We start from the raw sequence: 16,670 nt of genomic DNA, 5'->3' as shown, positions 1-16,670 counted from the left end.
TAAATACCAAATAGTTTCTCTGGTGTGAGAAACTGAAAGTGTAACTAAGGATTAAAATGATTAAAATGAATAATTGATAATTTGATATAGGAAGAAAAGGTGCAAAGGGGTAGGGGAAGTGGGAACAGAAGGGGAAAGGAAAGAAGGGAAAGGAAAAATTATGAGAAGAGGAAAAAATGGAAACAAAGTTTTTGTAAATAGGGGTAGGGTAGAGGGGGTGAAGGGAGGACGGGGAATGGGGAAAAAAGAAGAACCAAGATACATCATATACAGGTACAAGCACCCAATGATAAATGTACACGTATTGTATACCTAAAATGTACCAATAAAAGAATTTAAGCAAAAAAGAAAAAAAAGGTGTGAAGAGTGAATGAAGCTAAAGAATATTTCGTAAGTCACTAGGAAATACAACTTCATGATGTCTACACATACCCATAGTAACACAAAAAAACCAGCTCAGACAATACGATATCAAAACCAAGAGGAATACACATCCAGCAAGACACAACAACTACTGCCTCAATGAACCCTTTACTAAATTTATAATCAAATTGAATTTTAAATTAAAATCGTAACATAGTAAGATTTGGTCATTAATTCAATATGACTTATCTACAAGTAAAACTTATCTACAACTTATCTACAGGTAAAAGTTTCAGAGAATATAAAATCTCAAATGAAATATCCTTTAATTATTGAAGACATAAAATTAGACAACTTTGGATAGCTTATGACCTAAAATCATTTCAATCTAAGAGAAAAAAAAAACTGTGATCACATTGTTGTGTTGTATAATGGTCTACCTTTTTATCACTATCTATTTTAGTATTCAGTTTAAACAAATCTTAAGTATATCAAAATTACCACTAACTGAAATATCTTTCATTATTAAAAGGATGGCAATAATGATGGCATCACTAAGAAACACAAGCATGATCATATTTCCATCTTTGTGATTTCCTTCTACCCACCTGAAGAGGTCTCCAAATTTACTTCTGAGGTGGCTACATGATACATAAAGATCATAGAGGTAGGCTAAGATGCATCTTTCAGGGGAAGAGCATTCTGAGGGGTTTACAACATGCTTTACCACACCACATAACCTGAGGACAGAAATACAGACAATGAAACTCATATTCTGACAAAACACATTATCATTTGAATCTATTAAGAGTGGGAATGTCTGTGTATTATGTGGATCATCATAATAAAAGGGAATTATTGAATATCAGCTTCCTAACACTGAACTACTAGATACAAAAAAGTCCTTTAGAGGGCCGGGGATTTAGCTCAGTGGTTCTGTTGCTCGCCTCACAAGGCAAGGTCCTAAGTTCGATCCACAGTACTTTAAAAAACAAAAAAGTCCTTTAGAAATGACATTGACAACAAAAAACAAAAGCAATGAAAAAAATTCTTCTGCACAAATGGTGTACGTATACAGAAGAATCCACCAATTAAGTTGCTGCAAATAGGACCCCAAAATAAAGGGGAAGTAGAGAACCTTACTCTAATTAAAAAGATCCACAAATTCACAGTTAGTTTTAAAAGATTCCCAAATTCGAAGAATCCTTTGTAAAGAAAAAATTTTTGAAAGAAGTAAACTTGGAGAAATTCATTTTCAAAGGGTGATTCTGGCATCAAGTTGATGAACTCAAGGTTTGGAGTTATATTCCGTTTATTTATTCAAAGTAGAAACAAACTTACCTTAGTTTATCTTATACAAGAAGATAAAGCCCATTCTATTTGATCTAAGTCACCTCTTGTCAAAGTTATCTTTAATTAATCAAATATATGAAATCAAAGAACCAAATTACTATGATGAGATGTGCTGAGCTTACTGGATTTTCCAAATAAAAACTCAAATTACATGAACGGAGAAGTTACAAATATTCATTATTTACAGTAAAAACCAAGATGCTGGGCAGCATAAATAATAGAGTGCTATAAATGACCAGCCTTCTACTCTCAGAAACCAGGGGTGGGAAGGAAGGCAGGAAAGAAAGGAGGAGGAATAATAATTTAAAAGAATAAAATTACTTGTATTTCCTCTGATAAATCAAGATATTTAACTATGTTTTCATTAAAACAGGCATCAATTCTACTTTCCTCTTAAAACCACTATCATATTTTACCACAAAAATTATTCATTCTAGAACTAAAAAAAAGATAATGACATTTCATGTACCAACCCTTCAAACACCTGGGCTGTCTGATCAGGATTGAGGATCAGACAACTGTGATACTGCCTGAGAACAGCCACAATGCAGACACACAGTCCTGTTGTGTAACTTCCTGCCAAGCTGGAGGATTTTAGGAGCAGTTCAGCTTCCACAACACTCAATTCATTCAGTAACTACAACAGAAGAGATTGAATAAAAATGATACCAAAACAAACATGAAAAACACACACTTCTACAAACCATGAATATCCTGTCACTTGGTATATGACAACCTCAGAAAATACAAACAAGTGAATGAGTTTTTTAAATTTTTTAACCCTTTACCAATTAATAGATGTGTTCTTCTGTCTAGACATCAGGATGTACACAATCAGGAAGTACCCAGTGCTGAAATAGGTACTGAAACTTTAGAGTGACCCTAGGTTCTGAATTGGATAATTTTAGAGAACATCCCTACCCTTCACTTTTTTGCCCCTGTTCCCCTTATTTTTGACTAAAAAAAAGATGTTGACATATTCTTCTTAATAGAACTAATCCTACTACAAAATAAGAAATGAAAACCAAGCCTAATATCTACTAACAACACAAGGAATAAATAAACTCAAATAGGCACAGAACTACAGTGGGACAAATTAAACTATATGGGCTTTTTAAAAATTTCAACCTAAACTATACTCTAGCATAGAGAGGAAATAATCTTTCATCAATAGCTCAACAAAATAACAGGAGACAATAAAATACTCAAAACTCTTGGATTTTTAAATGACATATATTTTATCAACAATTATTATTTAATTGAAAACTATCAGCATAGATAAAATTAAAACAATAGTTGAAGACTATTAAGTCACAAGGACTCTATTATTAAAACATCACCATGTCTTTAAAAGAGTATCAATGAACACCACCTGGTTCATTTTAAATGGATGGTAGTTACCAGGGTTTGGGAGAGGGGAGATAGGGGAGGATGGGAAAACTGGTTAGTGGGTACTAAGTTACTGTATAGATAGAAGTCAAAGTTTTGGTGTGCTGTTGCACACCATATGACTATAGTTAATGATAATCTGCAGTACATTTCAAAATGAAAATATTTTGAGTTTTTACCATAAACATATAAAGAAACGAAAAATGAGGAAACAGGTTTAGCTTGATATAAACATTATACAACATATATGTGTATCAAAGCATATGGTATTCCATGAATATGTACAATTTTTATGTTTTTATGTATCAATTAAAAAACAAATTTAAACAGGGCATGGTAGCATGTGCCAATAGTTCCAGCACTTGGAAGGCTGAGGCAAGAGGATTACATAAAAGCAATAGTTTAAGAGCAATCTGGTGACAACATAATGAGACCCCATTTTGAAAAAAAAAATAGTGAATAAATTTAAATTTTTCCAAAAAATCAATAAATAAATTCCATCATCCCTAGTAGGTTTGCTTTCCTAAAGGCAAGAGAAGCAGTCTACACACCTGTATTGCAAAGTCAATTAGTCCATTGATATTCAGTGCTGGTTCCATGAGATCAAAGATGAGCTGAATATGGTGGGCCAAGGGGAGATGATAGGATGTGCCTGAAGCAAAGCTTGTGATTTGTTCCAGCACATTGTTAGAGATCTGTGAAAACACAAGTAAACTAAGTATATGACCAATACTCTATATAATCTTTTACTTAAGTTATTTCAGGCTTTCAAGTAAGGCATTTGAATTCGTGCATGATTTTACTTATATAAAAGTTAAACTTATTTTCCCAGGAATCAAAACCGTGCATAAATCATTTAATAATTGGAAAAAATATAACAAATTGTTATCAAGATGTAGATCCTAGTGATTCTAAAAGTATAACTACACAAATTTTCATATGTATCTAATTTAAACTGAATTTATAAGAAAAAAGATGAGTTTTTTTCCCAATTTCACAGTATTTTATTTCAATCCTCAACAGACTTATTCTTCCTCAACAGTGAAATATAACCATTATACAACAACATAAGCATTGCATTAGGGATTATTTTATATATTGCAATTATTACTATAAGGTAAAAACATTTACATAATAAAAATAAATGCTTAGGAAGGCAATGCGACATTTAATAGTAGTATGAAATAGTTCCAAATATTTTTTAAAGGTACTTATGAAATTAACTATGGCTAAAAACATACTGTACTAAAGATTTGAGAGAAAATAAGAATATTCCAGTTGCATAATAAACAGGCCAAAATGGCTACCTGAGATGTCACTTGATGCTGATCAAAGTAAGAAAGGAGTTGGAGTTTTGTGAAGACAGTCTCGAGGGTTGGAAATGATTCTTGTTTGTTCTTCCTGGCTTTTGGCCCTTCGTCCCCAGCTAAATAAGCATAAAACAGATGGGGTATTTTTTTGTCTATTTAAGTAAAGCCCTTCATTTTTTAATAGATAATTTTTATTAATGTATAACATATGTAGAAAAAGTGTATATACTCTTGAGTATCCACAAATGTAATGATGTCCAAATCAGAAAACAGCATCCCAGAACCCCAGAAACCATTTAGCCCTCTCTTATCACTACTTTCTTCACAGGGGACCAAGATACTGAATTCTGACAGCTTAGAACAGTACTGCCCATTTGGGAAGTTTATACAATTGAATATAATTTTCATATGTGGCATCTTTTGGACAACATTATGGTTTTTGTGTGTGTGTAGAACTGAGGATAAAACACAGGTGTACCTTACAACTGACCACTGAGCTACTAATTCTCTAACATTGTTTTTTTATTTATTTTTGGAGGCAGAGTCTGATTTGCCCAGGCTGGACTCAAACTTAGAATCCCTTGCCTGTGTCTCCCGAGTATTACAGGCATACACTACTGTACCTGGCCACATTATGCTTTCAAGTTTTATTCATTGTTGGCCTTGGGAGTATATAGCTCATAGGTGGTGTAGCTCAGTGGTAGAGTGCATGCCTAGAATGCTTTAGGCACTGGGTTCAATCCCTGGCCTCAATCCCTAGAATGCCTGAGGCACTGGGCTCAATCCCTGGATCACTCAGTACCACTTTGACACAACAGGTCCCTTCAGTAGCATTTTCTATGGAGACTCACCTCTATACTTATCTGAATCAGTTTAATATGTAAAAAGAGAAAAGAAATTTACATGATGCCTAACATTCTGAGGGACAGGAAGGACCTAAATCACTCCACATTAATGAGAAAGTGTTATTTATTATAAAGAAGTTTGAAGAAAATTCCATTAAAAATATTACATTGTTTATTTCAGAGGGTATTTTTTTCTTAACAGTACTAAGAATAAGATCCAACAGTGGATTCACTTCTATTTTTAAATATATTTACTATATGTATTTACAAAGAAAAAATCCAAAAACAAAGGAAAAGTGATTATATGATTTTGAAGGTCATTCTCTACATTATGACGCTAAGCAGTTAAAAGGCTCATGAGCTCTGCTATTCATACTGTCTATTCATACTGTCTCCTTGTTGAGGAAAGTTTAATTTGAGAGAACAAATTTCACTTTACAGATTTCTCTCTTAAAGACACAAGAAATGAGCAAAATTTCACTAAACTAAAACATGTTTTGCTAATGGAAAAAGTAATGCTTTCAGAAAGTAATATTAAAAGAAAAGACTTCCCTTTCAACAATAAGCAATTAATATTTAAAGTCCAACACAAAAACAAACAAAATATCTTATTATATTGCAAACTGCTAAAAAAAAAAAAAGATGTAAAATCCAGAATTAAGAGGTGTTAGAGTAACATAAGTTATAAGCCAGTGACACTTTTAATGGTATACCAGATATGTGCAAAGAATAAGAATTAGCAATTTCATTACATACACTTAGTTTTCAATGTCTATTCTCATAAAAACACAAAATAAGCATGGAATTTTGCATTCACGATAGCTGTTTACAGGTCAGGAGTATGTTTGAAATATCCAGTTTTGATTTTTTTCATTTCCTCACATCAGTAGTCTCCCATTTACTTACATAGGACTACTTCTTAGAACCTCATGTAAAAGGATGTAATACATTCTTGGAAATTTATATCCACTTTAAAAGAAAAATGTAGAGGATTAATGGTGGTTCTCAATGAAATATTTATTATAATATTTACATAAAAACGGTAAGTCACAGTTCGTAGATTTTTAAATCTATTTTATTAACTTGCTTTCATAACTTACATTATTCTTCTTTTGTTGTATAATTTTTAATTTTCAATTTTTAAAGTTCTTAAATCCAGAAAATGTTGGCCTTTTAGGTTTTATGATAGTAAACTTCATTCTTTCAAAAGAAACCCATTAATAACCAAAAAAGGATGACTAGTCAATTAAAATATAAAATGAAGTTTGACTATGTTTTAACTGGTAATGTCATTTAAACTTTAGATTAGAAAGTCCCCTAGGAAGGCCTGGCTGATCTGTCTACACTCTTTTTTTTTTAAATTAATTTTATTGGTACATTTTAGGTAAACAATATAATGACACTCATCATTGGAAATTTGCACCTTTACATAATCTCTCTTGGTTCTTATTTTTTCCCCATTCCCTTGCCCTCCCTTCATCCCCTCCATCCTCCTTATTTACAAAGACTTTGTTTACATTTTTTCATTTTCTCATATTAATTCCATTCCCTTCTTTCTGTTCCCCTACCCCTCCCACTTCCCCTTCCCCTTCCCCTTTGCCCCTTTTCTTCCTATTCACATTATCTATTATACCTTACACTCTTATGGGATGGTTCTTCAAAATCTTATTTGTTTGTATTCTCAGGATCAAATACATGCTAACACACGCCCATTAGCAGTCCTCATTCTGCTGGGGTGAGCAAATTTCTATTAACCTGAAGTACAGCTGGCCAGCTGCCAGTGCACACACTAAGTTTTAAGTTGTGATTTAAATAAGGCTACTATATTTTCCACAAAGAAGCTCAGTACATCTCAACACCTTTCTGGTTGAGGGTTTTTATCTAAAATGATGGAAAAAAAGAAATCTCTTTGAAGATGCTGCTCTAAAGTGCTGTTTCTATTACTGGAATCTGAAAAAGCAACGAAATAATTATTTTCTCTATGTGAATTTGTACCACAGAAGAGCCTATTCAAGGCATTGATACAAAAACAGGACAGATTAGTCTGGCATTAAAAAAATAAACCACGAGGAAGTAGACTGAACAAAAAATTTCTTCCATTTCCTATCCCCTTCAGCCTTTTAAAACCAGTAATTCCATAGGATCTGAAGACTCGCTGCAAGTAATTTAGATAAAGTGTATACATCTGAATCTCTTACAGGCGACAATGACTCCCCCATTTCCAAATATATCAAAAATAGTGTCAAATATTCTCTGCTATCTAGCTGCAGGGTTTCTAAATTCAATTTGTTAATGCAATTCATTTCCTCTTTTCTCTAAGAAAGAGAAAACATCACACCAATTTAGTTTTCTTAAACAGAGCACTTTTCTTTTTCAAGCTTAGCCAACAAGAGGGTTTCATTTCCTTTTACAACTTTTGGTTGTTCCCTCATGGTGTTAGGTCATTAGATAGCAATGGAAAGGAGTTAGGGAATGAGATATAAATCCTATGTAGTAACTTTCTCACTGTGTTCTAGACATAAAGCATCCAGAACACCATATACAGACTGAAACACACATTGCCCCTTTTACCATATTTCTGCATGTGCACCGTTATGGCAGAAGAAAGTTCTTTGAAACATCTGCACCTATATTTTTCTTTAAGAAAGATCTAGCATAGATAAGTTCAAGCACTATACCCTGTTAAAATCTAAAGACTGGATCTTCCATAGAGAAATTCATACAAAGGGTATTAGGGTTCCTAGAGGAGGTTCACACCTTATATAGGAAGAATGCTGTTTATACAGAGTTAATCCAAACACCTTTTCTTTATATTATTGAAGTATTAGAAAAAGAAACAGCAGTGGTGGTGGAGGGGAATATATTATAATATCATATTTTAAGTCCTATGATTGCATAAACCTTGAAAGGAGTAATTAGGCAAATGTGAAATAGATAATTAAAAATTCCAATTATGCAATGCAGTAACATAATATAAAGGCATAGCTTCACTGTAAATATGTAAAAATCATAGGGGAAAGAAAATTCTAAGAAGGCGTTACTGCCAAAGGCCCAATTTTGTTTTTTACTCAAAATTATTTGCTGATATGGATAGGTATCACTGCTTATTGTAATTCTTCTTCTGAATATAGTAAAAAAAAAAAAAAAGAAAAGTTCAGCAACTACACTGTCATGATTTTCAATTAATAGGCAAATGTGAGTGCCCCAGCAAACTAGAAGCCTGAAAAATCATGGTAAAGAAACAGGGAGATGAGACCTCATCCAGAATAATGGTTTTCCAACACATTCTTCAGTACTTTATTACTACTGTAGAAAATTTGGAATGTATACCAAAAGAGTAGACAATAAAAATTACCTGTATCTATCTATACAATATGGTATTTTAATACAAATATTGCTATTAATGGATACAAGTTCTTAAAATTTAAATGTGCTTATTCATATTTCAATGTGACAGTCACTGAGGAGAGGAAACACTCTAGTGACAGTGACATATAATGATAAAGACTGTGTGAAGGAAGACAAAAGAGAATACAGTGGGAGCCAATGCATTAAGGCTCTTTACCCCCTGTCTCTGTGGTGCTCTTCTTATTTAGGATTTTCAAGATATCTTTGGTAATCTTCTTCAGCTGATGCCTGGCTTCGTCACGCTCTTTGCCAACTCCATAGAGAAGGATTGTGCGCTGGTTACATTCATGACTTGAAGATTCATCCTGAAAAACAGAAAATGTATTCCGAGACTCTCGCTTGCAGAGGTGGGCTTGCTGTGCATATCCCCGAATCGCACTAACTGCAGCACCTCGGGTTCTATTGGTGGCATCCCACCCATCTTGCAAGTCATCTCACCCATCTTGCAAGTCATCTCAACCTCCACTGGCAAAACACTTGTTTTTCCAGTCTGGACTTGCTAAAGCTAAAAAAAAAAGTGTCAACTGATCTGAAGTGTTAATAGAAGCATTTGATGTGGGCATATCCTACAGAGTAAGTTCTGGCTATTAAAAAATTTTTCATTGCTTAAAATTGAACATGGTATTAATTTCATATCATGTAGCATATTATTATTTGTACTTTCTCCTTAAGGAAAATGTTTTTTCTTAGTAAGCTTGGCTTTATATATGTAGCAGTGATATATATTTTATATTTAGGGGAAAATTTTACTGGGTCCTTCAAATATCTTTAAAAAAAATATTGCATTTACTTGCAGCATTGCTGTTAAAAATACATTTCTATTTATCTTCAAATGATAAAGCAGAAAAGACTGAAGATCTTCGGTGTGAGGTAAATAGCTGAAAATGCAATCATGTTCTAATGCCACCACTGTTCCCTCCCCCAGTAATTAAGTCCAAACACTGTATTTTCCCACTTGGGAAAAGAAATTACTTAATTCACAACACAGCAGAAATAGATATGCACCACTAGTACATTCCCTAGCCAACTGTAAGTAGTCCAGAATGAGTTCTCATTTTAATGCACAGTTTGTAATTTTTTATCTCAAATTTTTCCTTGGATCTTATACTATAGTCTTCCATTTTCTGGGTAAAACTTCAGCTCTAACCCTATGTATATCCTTTTCTTATCCTCTGTACAACTTTATTCATGGCAAGCATTTCTTTTTCCTACCAGCATCTTATCCAATGAAGCTCACAGGAAAAAAAAAATCTCAACCCATTCCTTCATAACAAGCAACGGCTGCACCAAAGACCAAAAACCTTCAGACCTGGGGAACTCTGATGTTTACTCTGGAGTACTAAATGTGTGTGCTCAGTACAAAGTAGCATTTTGCTTCTGTAGACCTGAAGAAGCTGTGTTCCGTTCCAATTCTGTCACTTTGTTCACGGTCTCTTATCATTTTATTAGTCTTTCCCTCGTGCACACACTTGTCATCTGGCCACATATCCATTACACTGGTTCCTTTCTATTATACTCTACTAGAAATATACATTTGCATGCCCTATTTATCTTGCTATATCCCTCCATGAACTTGTAATGCTTCAAGAGTTCAAATTTGCTAGGGAGTGAGCTAGCAGAGAAAAGGGGAGCGAGGAGAGAAATAGAGGGACAGAGCTGGAGGGAAGGGGGGGCGGGGAGAGGCAGGCTCCCAGAAGGATGTTCTTATTTAACAAATTTTCAGACCTAAATGTAGGAAACAAGGGGTGATGGTGGGCAGGTGTTAACAGGTAGATTCTTATACTAAGCTGCACAACTGAATAAGCTTAGTTGCTTGTTAAACTCCAACTCCAACTTTAGTTATTGTTACAGAGCACTGCTAGCATAGCTTTTTGTCTGGCAAGATGTATCCTTACAAAGAGGATAGAGGCCACTTAGAACACTGCAAAATCACGTGGTTCCATTCATATGCTTTGTCATTTCAGTTAAGGAGCATGTCAAATGGTCCTAAATCAATGTCTGTGTGAGAGGTGAAGGAAAAAGTGAGCAAAGTTATTTGACAACTCTATAGACTATGTACTTAAGGTAAGACATGGTAGGAATACTCAGAAAATACAAGAATGAACATTCCCAGTCTTCAAGAAGCACAGATTCAAGTCAAAAGCAGTTACTGTAGAGCTAGAAGTCCAAATGGAGATAGTGAGGGAAAGCATCCTAGAAAATCTATGTACTTATCCCAGAAGCTCAGGATAACTGTATTCACAGTAGCCCAAGCTTAGGGCAGAGAGAGCTGTGACTGCATCCCAGGGCTGCCACTAGACAACTCCATGATCCCATATAATGAACTGAGGGCCAGACTTTTCCCCTGAAAAAATGGGGAAATGCCATCTTCCTTGTAAGGTCTTTGGGAGAATAACTGAGATAAAGTATATAAAATGCTTAGGAGTATACTAGACACAGTTCTCACTGCTGAAAATTCATATTCTAGACTTCTTATCCTCTTGACAGCCCCCTAGGCTCCACAATGTACTGCAATATTCAACATTTTCCATATAGACTGGTACAGCTCCTTCCATCACTGTTGCTCTTTCCACCACCTAAAATATTCTCAACAGCTTCAGCTGCACTTGCCGAAATGCTATGTGCAACTGCAGTGTCAGGTCACTCTGACACCCTGTTTATGGAAACCCTTACCATAAGACTAGGAAGGGGAAGGAGAGTTGGGAAGGTTTATCATAGTGTAATTCAATTTTCTAAATGTTCGTCTTTCCTGCTGGACGCAAATTTTGAGAAAAACTTCATATCTGTTTTATTCTTTTTTTTGTATTCTCCTTCATAGACACCAAGCTGGCACTTAGTATTTGTCAAGTACACCAAATACATAATTGGACTAATGAACACACATTTGGTAAAAGGAATACGTCAGGGCTTAAGACAAAAACAGAGATTAGTTTCATAGGAAACTTAACCTCATAGTTAAGTGGCAAGAAAACTGAAGGGAAGAAGTGAGTGTCAAGCAGAAAGTTTGAGCAAAAATGTTTGTAGCATGAACAAAGACTTAGTGGTGAGAATGAGAACTAAGAAGGAAAGCCCAAGATGTATCTGAAGGAAGTTAGGAAAGGATCAAGTGTCTGAATCTAAGGAGTTGGTGTGTACCATAATGGATTTCAAGAACAATCTGTTGGTGAAAAAAAAAGCATATTATGAGGGCTGGAAGGATATAAGTGCAAGGAATTGAAGGGGCAGATGAAAATGTATGATTAATGTGTAGTTTTTAGTTTGATGCCATCACTAGTACAGGTGACATGGATAAGTATAGTGTGACAAGTGCTGGGAGGGGTATAAACTTCCACATTTTCTTTTTGTGGAAGAAGACTACAGAGCTGAGATGATATAGAATGCAAGCAAGCCATCAAGTAGTGCACATGTACATTTCATAATTAATATGATGCTCTGATTAAAATGCAGGGTCACAGAAGTCTGAGGACTTATGAGAATATGGGCAATCAACAATGTCAATGGCTTATTTACTAAAACATCATGTGTGAACCTCAAAAGAGAAGTTTCTCTAGAGTGGAAAGGGAAGAACGCAGGAAACGAGGGTTGAAGAGTTGATGATGAAATAGTGAAGGCTAGAGAAGTGACTCACATTTACTACAAATAGAACATGAAGAACAGCAGCTTGAGAGAAAAGAAAAAATTTTATTTGGATAATCAACTTCAAACTCTTGTTTCAAAGCTGTGATTCAAATAAAGAAGTACCATTAAGGTAATCCAGATTGAAGAGTAGATTAAGTGAAAGAGAAGAGAGGAAACAATGGGCCCTTGTTTAGATTAATATGGAAAGAAAGGGACATCTTTCTACCTGAGGCTGAGAGATGTGGTGAGTAAGCGAGAAACTTAAAGAAGCTCCAATCAGTTCACTGGCCTGAATATGGTTAGGGAGTTGGGTCAAGAAAGTAGGTCAGGACTTGCTAGTGAGGGGAAGAAAGTAAAAAGCCAAAGCAACATAGTTAGCTACAAAAAAAACCCCCAGTGATTAACCCCTAAGTGAGAAGATAGAATTTGTTTCTTATAGCTAATACTTTTAGGAATATCACAATAGCTGTTACTGTACTAGCCTTCAAAGAGGACAGTTGCAGACATTTTAAAGCTAGTTTTTCTTCAGTAGCCTATAAGATCTGTTTATACAATTTGTTTTGTACAACTAGGATATACATTTTTCAAAGTGCCTATGAAAAAATACCGAATGATTCCAAAGGTACCAAGGACTTCTTTCAACTTGGTATTTAAACATTCCCAAGTACATAGTTGTAATAGTAATGATCTCAGATCAGCACCAGAAAATCACTCTATAGGTTACTCCTTGAATGATACATTCCTTAAGCAGGAAAAAGAATCAAATGGAGATTCCTCAGGAAGAGCCAAACTATCTCTTTTAAGTTTGCCCACCTGCTGCTAGTGGACTGAATGGGACATCTTCCCTATAAACTGAGTTCTAAAAAACGGCATCCTCCAGATCACTTACCTTCCTTCCCAGATATTACCTCACACTCAGAGACTTACACAAGAAAAGAGGAGGAAATACATCCAAAGCCGTGGTAGGTTTATTACACTACAGAAATTAAATGTATTTCTTCAGCCAAACATCTTTAAAAGGAAGAAACAGAGTTAACAAAACTGAGGGCTGATCTAAGTCATTTTAATTTCCTTAAGATAAATGATTAGAAATGTTGCCAAAATATGTATTCAGAAAGATGTGAGATTATCAGAGCTGTGGGTTCTCCTTTCACCTTATTCATATTTTCTGATATTTCTACAGTGATTCAATAATCATAGTTTTAAAATTATTAAACCAATGTCTAAAGGAAAAAAGAATCCCATTCTGCATCTATGTTTTTCTTCCAAATACTTATGATTAGATGAAGTAGATGTAATATTCCTAATAAAAGAAAATACAGCATTTCATACTTCCCCTCTATTTTTTATGCTTAAATATTCAGATGGAAACATAGTACACATTATAGAATAAGTTGCGCTTAATATCCTGCCTCACCTGTAAGTAGTATAGCCAGCTTTATAAAAATAACAACTTTAGCCAATCCTTTACTAAACGAAAAATAAAAAATAAAAATAAAATGAAGAGCTCTCAACATTATGAGTTCTTAAAGATTATTTTTTTCAACTGAGTTAAAACCGTACAGCATTAACGTGAACAAAAGTGTTCCTTAATTCTCAAATTTCTCAAGAGCCTTTGCATGTATCTTCAAAAAAGTAGTATAATTTAAGAATCTTGAATTTGTTTTCCTTCAATGGGGTAGACTGACTTACAGAAAATAATCATGACTTTCTTATAAACCTTGTTTTATATGAATAAAGAAACATATCATAAATATCCTGTAGAGTTTATAACTTGATATAAAGGCAAGTGTAATCCTCATTTTATTTAAAGAAGTGTACTCATTCCACACCTATCAGTCACCTCTCATTCCTGGGCCTAAAGATGTGTACGTGTGTGACAGCAGATTCACAGGTACTGTACACAGCTCACAGCAAAATGTTGGCTTTGGAAGCAAAAGATTGGAAAAGTCTTCAATTAACTTCAAAGCTTTGCTTCTCAATTTCCTTCATCCAGAATGGGGATAAAATAAGTAAAGTATTTACTTCAGAAAGTAGCTAAAATAATGAGTTAATTCATAACAGTAAAAGAAATCAAATGTTGACTGTTACTATTTTAAAACATAAAACTCCTTTTAAAAAGTATAATTTCAGCTCTCTAAACCAACAAATAAGAAAGGCTACTTAAGCTTTATTATAATATTAATTTTTTGGTTTTTTTGTTTTCTGGCACCAGAGATCGAACTCAGGACCTTGCACTTGCGAGGCAGGTGGTACCACCACTGAGCTAAATCCCTGGCCCTATATAACACAAATTTTTCCCCAACAAAAGTTTAAAATCAAGTTTAAAAAAGTTTAAAATCAATACTCCTAGATGGCCAACACATGAAAATTAGTAAGTAACTAAACTTTGCAACGGAAATGAGAAAAACTGATACATATAGATGGCTGCAAATTCATGATGGCAATAAAATTCTTATGTCCATTTAAATCAGTGGTCCTCAAACTTTTGTGTGCCTGAGCATCACATGGAAAGCTCATTAAAACATAGATGGAGGTTGGTACACCACAGTTTCTGATTCATGGGGACTAGGTAAGTGCCCGAGAATATACATTGCTAGGTGAGGTTCAGTACTTCGAGAATCAATATTGAAGAAATAACTGCAAATACAGACACAACTCTCAAACTTCAAAAGAAATGATTAAAATATGTATTCATAGCAAAAGCACCTACCAAAACAATTCTACTGCTTACAGGAGGACAATACAGTTCTAGATGTTACACCTTGTAAGGTGTAATGGCAACAAGCTTTACCCTTCCAGTTTCTCCCCTAGGCATCTTTTGCCGTTTAGGTTTAAAATAACTGTACATATTAGTAATACAAGGGTTCCTTAATTTAATGTCATTATTCCAATTTCCTCAAAATTTAAATCTATGTAAAAAAATATTTTTTAAAAAACTTGTTTATATTTAAATCCTGTTTAAGAAAAGCATGGACAAGGTTGCTTTATATAATAAGTCTGGCAACGGATAAAACTGCTTTTCTTTTATAATGTAATTTTGAAATCTGATCATTTATAATGGAAGGAAACTGTTTTGCCTACAAAGAAGTTGATCAAACACAGATTTAAAATAATGACATTATTAACCAGGGAAAAAACAAAAGGCAAGAGTCTTAACATCCCTAACTAGCACACATTTTGAGTTAATGTAATTACTTGCTAGAAGGTAATATATCATCGAGTGTGGAACACAATATGTTTTCAGGTGAATAACCACCTCAGAAAGCAAGCTTGCAATTTCCAGGAAGCAAACTTTTGAAGGCTTGCTCTCAACTTGGATTTACAGTTTATAAGGAAAATAACCAAAAGAACTCCAAGTAATAAATCAAGCTTCAATAAAAAGCCACAAGATTTTAAATTGTTTTTTAATAGATGACTTCTCAGCCACCTTTGATCCTCATTCCCCAGGCTAAAAGCAGAAGTCCTAAAAGCAGACAGATGGAAATTCAGTGTCTGCATAGTTTTGAGTCCACAGTGTTGAAGGTAATCTCTCCTCTCTCTCCTCTCTCTCTCTCTGACTACTCAAGACTTCACTGATGAAATTCAGCAAATTCGTAATCACAAAGTGGTTTGCCAACTAAATTAAGACTTTAGAAAGAAAATACCAGATGCCAGCCTGCAAGTTGCATTAACTACACTACTGGAGACATTCAAATCCTTCAGAATCAACAGAATAACAAGGTAATGTTATATACATAGAAGTATTTGACAAATATGTATTTATACTATGATGGATGTGTACGTTTTTAAATTGAAAACTTTAAATAACAATACCACTGCAAGCACATATTTGGAAAATTAAAATAACAGGTCATATTAATGGTATCAGAGATAATTATTAAGCTCTTCAGTTAAAAAAAAAAATTACAGAAATAAATTACAAATGGTTTTACTTATCTTGACTATGAGATTTAAGTCAAAATTCTTGCTGTCAGAAATATTTATTAAATAACTTATTCATGCAAAGTAAGCCTTTATAAAAAATTGATGAGACTGTCAGAGAATGAACAACTAAGAAATGTAAAGACGGGGCTGGGGATTTAGCTCAGTGGTTTGCCGCCTGCTGTGCAAGCTCAAGGACCCGAGTTCAATCCCCGGTACCAAAAAAAAAAAGAAATATAAAGCTGTAGTAAAGGTTAAAATCAGTGATCTTGTATCAATAAAATATCCATTTTTGTTTAGTTTTTTAAAAAGTTAAGTAGGTGGGAGGTTTTGAAAATTGAAACTGACTTGTGACAGTGTGATTTTAAAATGTTTTGCTTTTAATAATTACAGAAAAAAAATTCCATTAATATTTTGAGGAATTTTCTACTAGTTTCATTTGTTATGTTAAATCTTTTGC

General features: G+C 34.1%; 2 protein-coding genes across 18 annotated transcripts in view; one reads left to right on the top strand and one right to left on the bottom strand.

The window, feature by feature from the left end:
- Med12l (mediator complex subunit 12L) overlaps window positions 1-16,670 on the bottom strand; it is a 314,799-nt gene that overhangs the window by 71,152 nt on the left and 226,977 nt on the right. For all 14 annotated transcript variants that reach the window (XM_087186351.1, XM_021253159.2, XM_087186356.1 and 11 more), the window contains 5 exons: window positions 8,826-8,973; window positions 4,413-4,531; window positions 3,657-3,800; window positions 2,190-2,353; window positions 972-1,103 (listed from right to left, as the gene is read on the bottom strand). In XM_087186351.1, the coding sequence (XP_087042477.1) occupies window positions 972-1,103; window positions 2,190-2,353; window positions 3,657-3,800; window positions 4,413-4,531; window positions 8,826-8,973 (707 nt within the window). The remainder of the gene's footprint in view (window positions 1-971; window positions 1,104-2,189; window positions 2,354-3,656; window positions 3,801-4,412; window positions 4,532-8,825; window positions 8,974-16,670) is intronic.
- P2ry12 (purinergic receptor P2Y12) overlaps window positions 1-16,670 on the top strand; it is a 47,483-nt gene that overhangs the window by 27,709 nt on the left and 3,104 nt on the right. For 2 of the 4 annotated variants that reach the window (XM_004834460.4, XM_004834457.3), the window contains exon 2: window positions 15,856-16,009. The gene's annotated coding sequence lies outside the window, so the exon portion shown is untranslated. Of the gene's footprint in view, window positions 1-9,026; window positions 9,242-15,752; window positions 16,010-16,670 lie in introns of those variants that run through there. The other 2 variants (XM_004834458.4, XM_087186367.1) reach the window with 2 other exon arrangements.

Source organism: Heterocephalus glaber, unplaced genomic scaffold (assembly GCF_053883595.1).
Source record: "Heterocephalus glaber isolate CG9 unplaced genomic scaffold, H.glaber_assembly_v1.0 deba00001504, whole genome shotgun sequence".
Taxonomy (NCBI): Eukaryota; Metazoa; Chordata; class Mammalia; order Rodentia; family Bathyergidae; genus Heterocephalus; species Heterocephalus glaber.
This window is presented reverse-complemented; position numbering and strand designations above follow the sequence as displayed.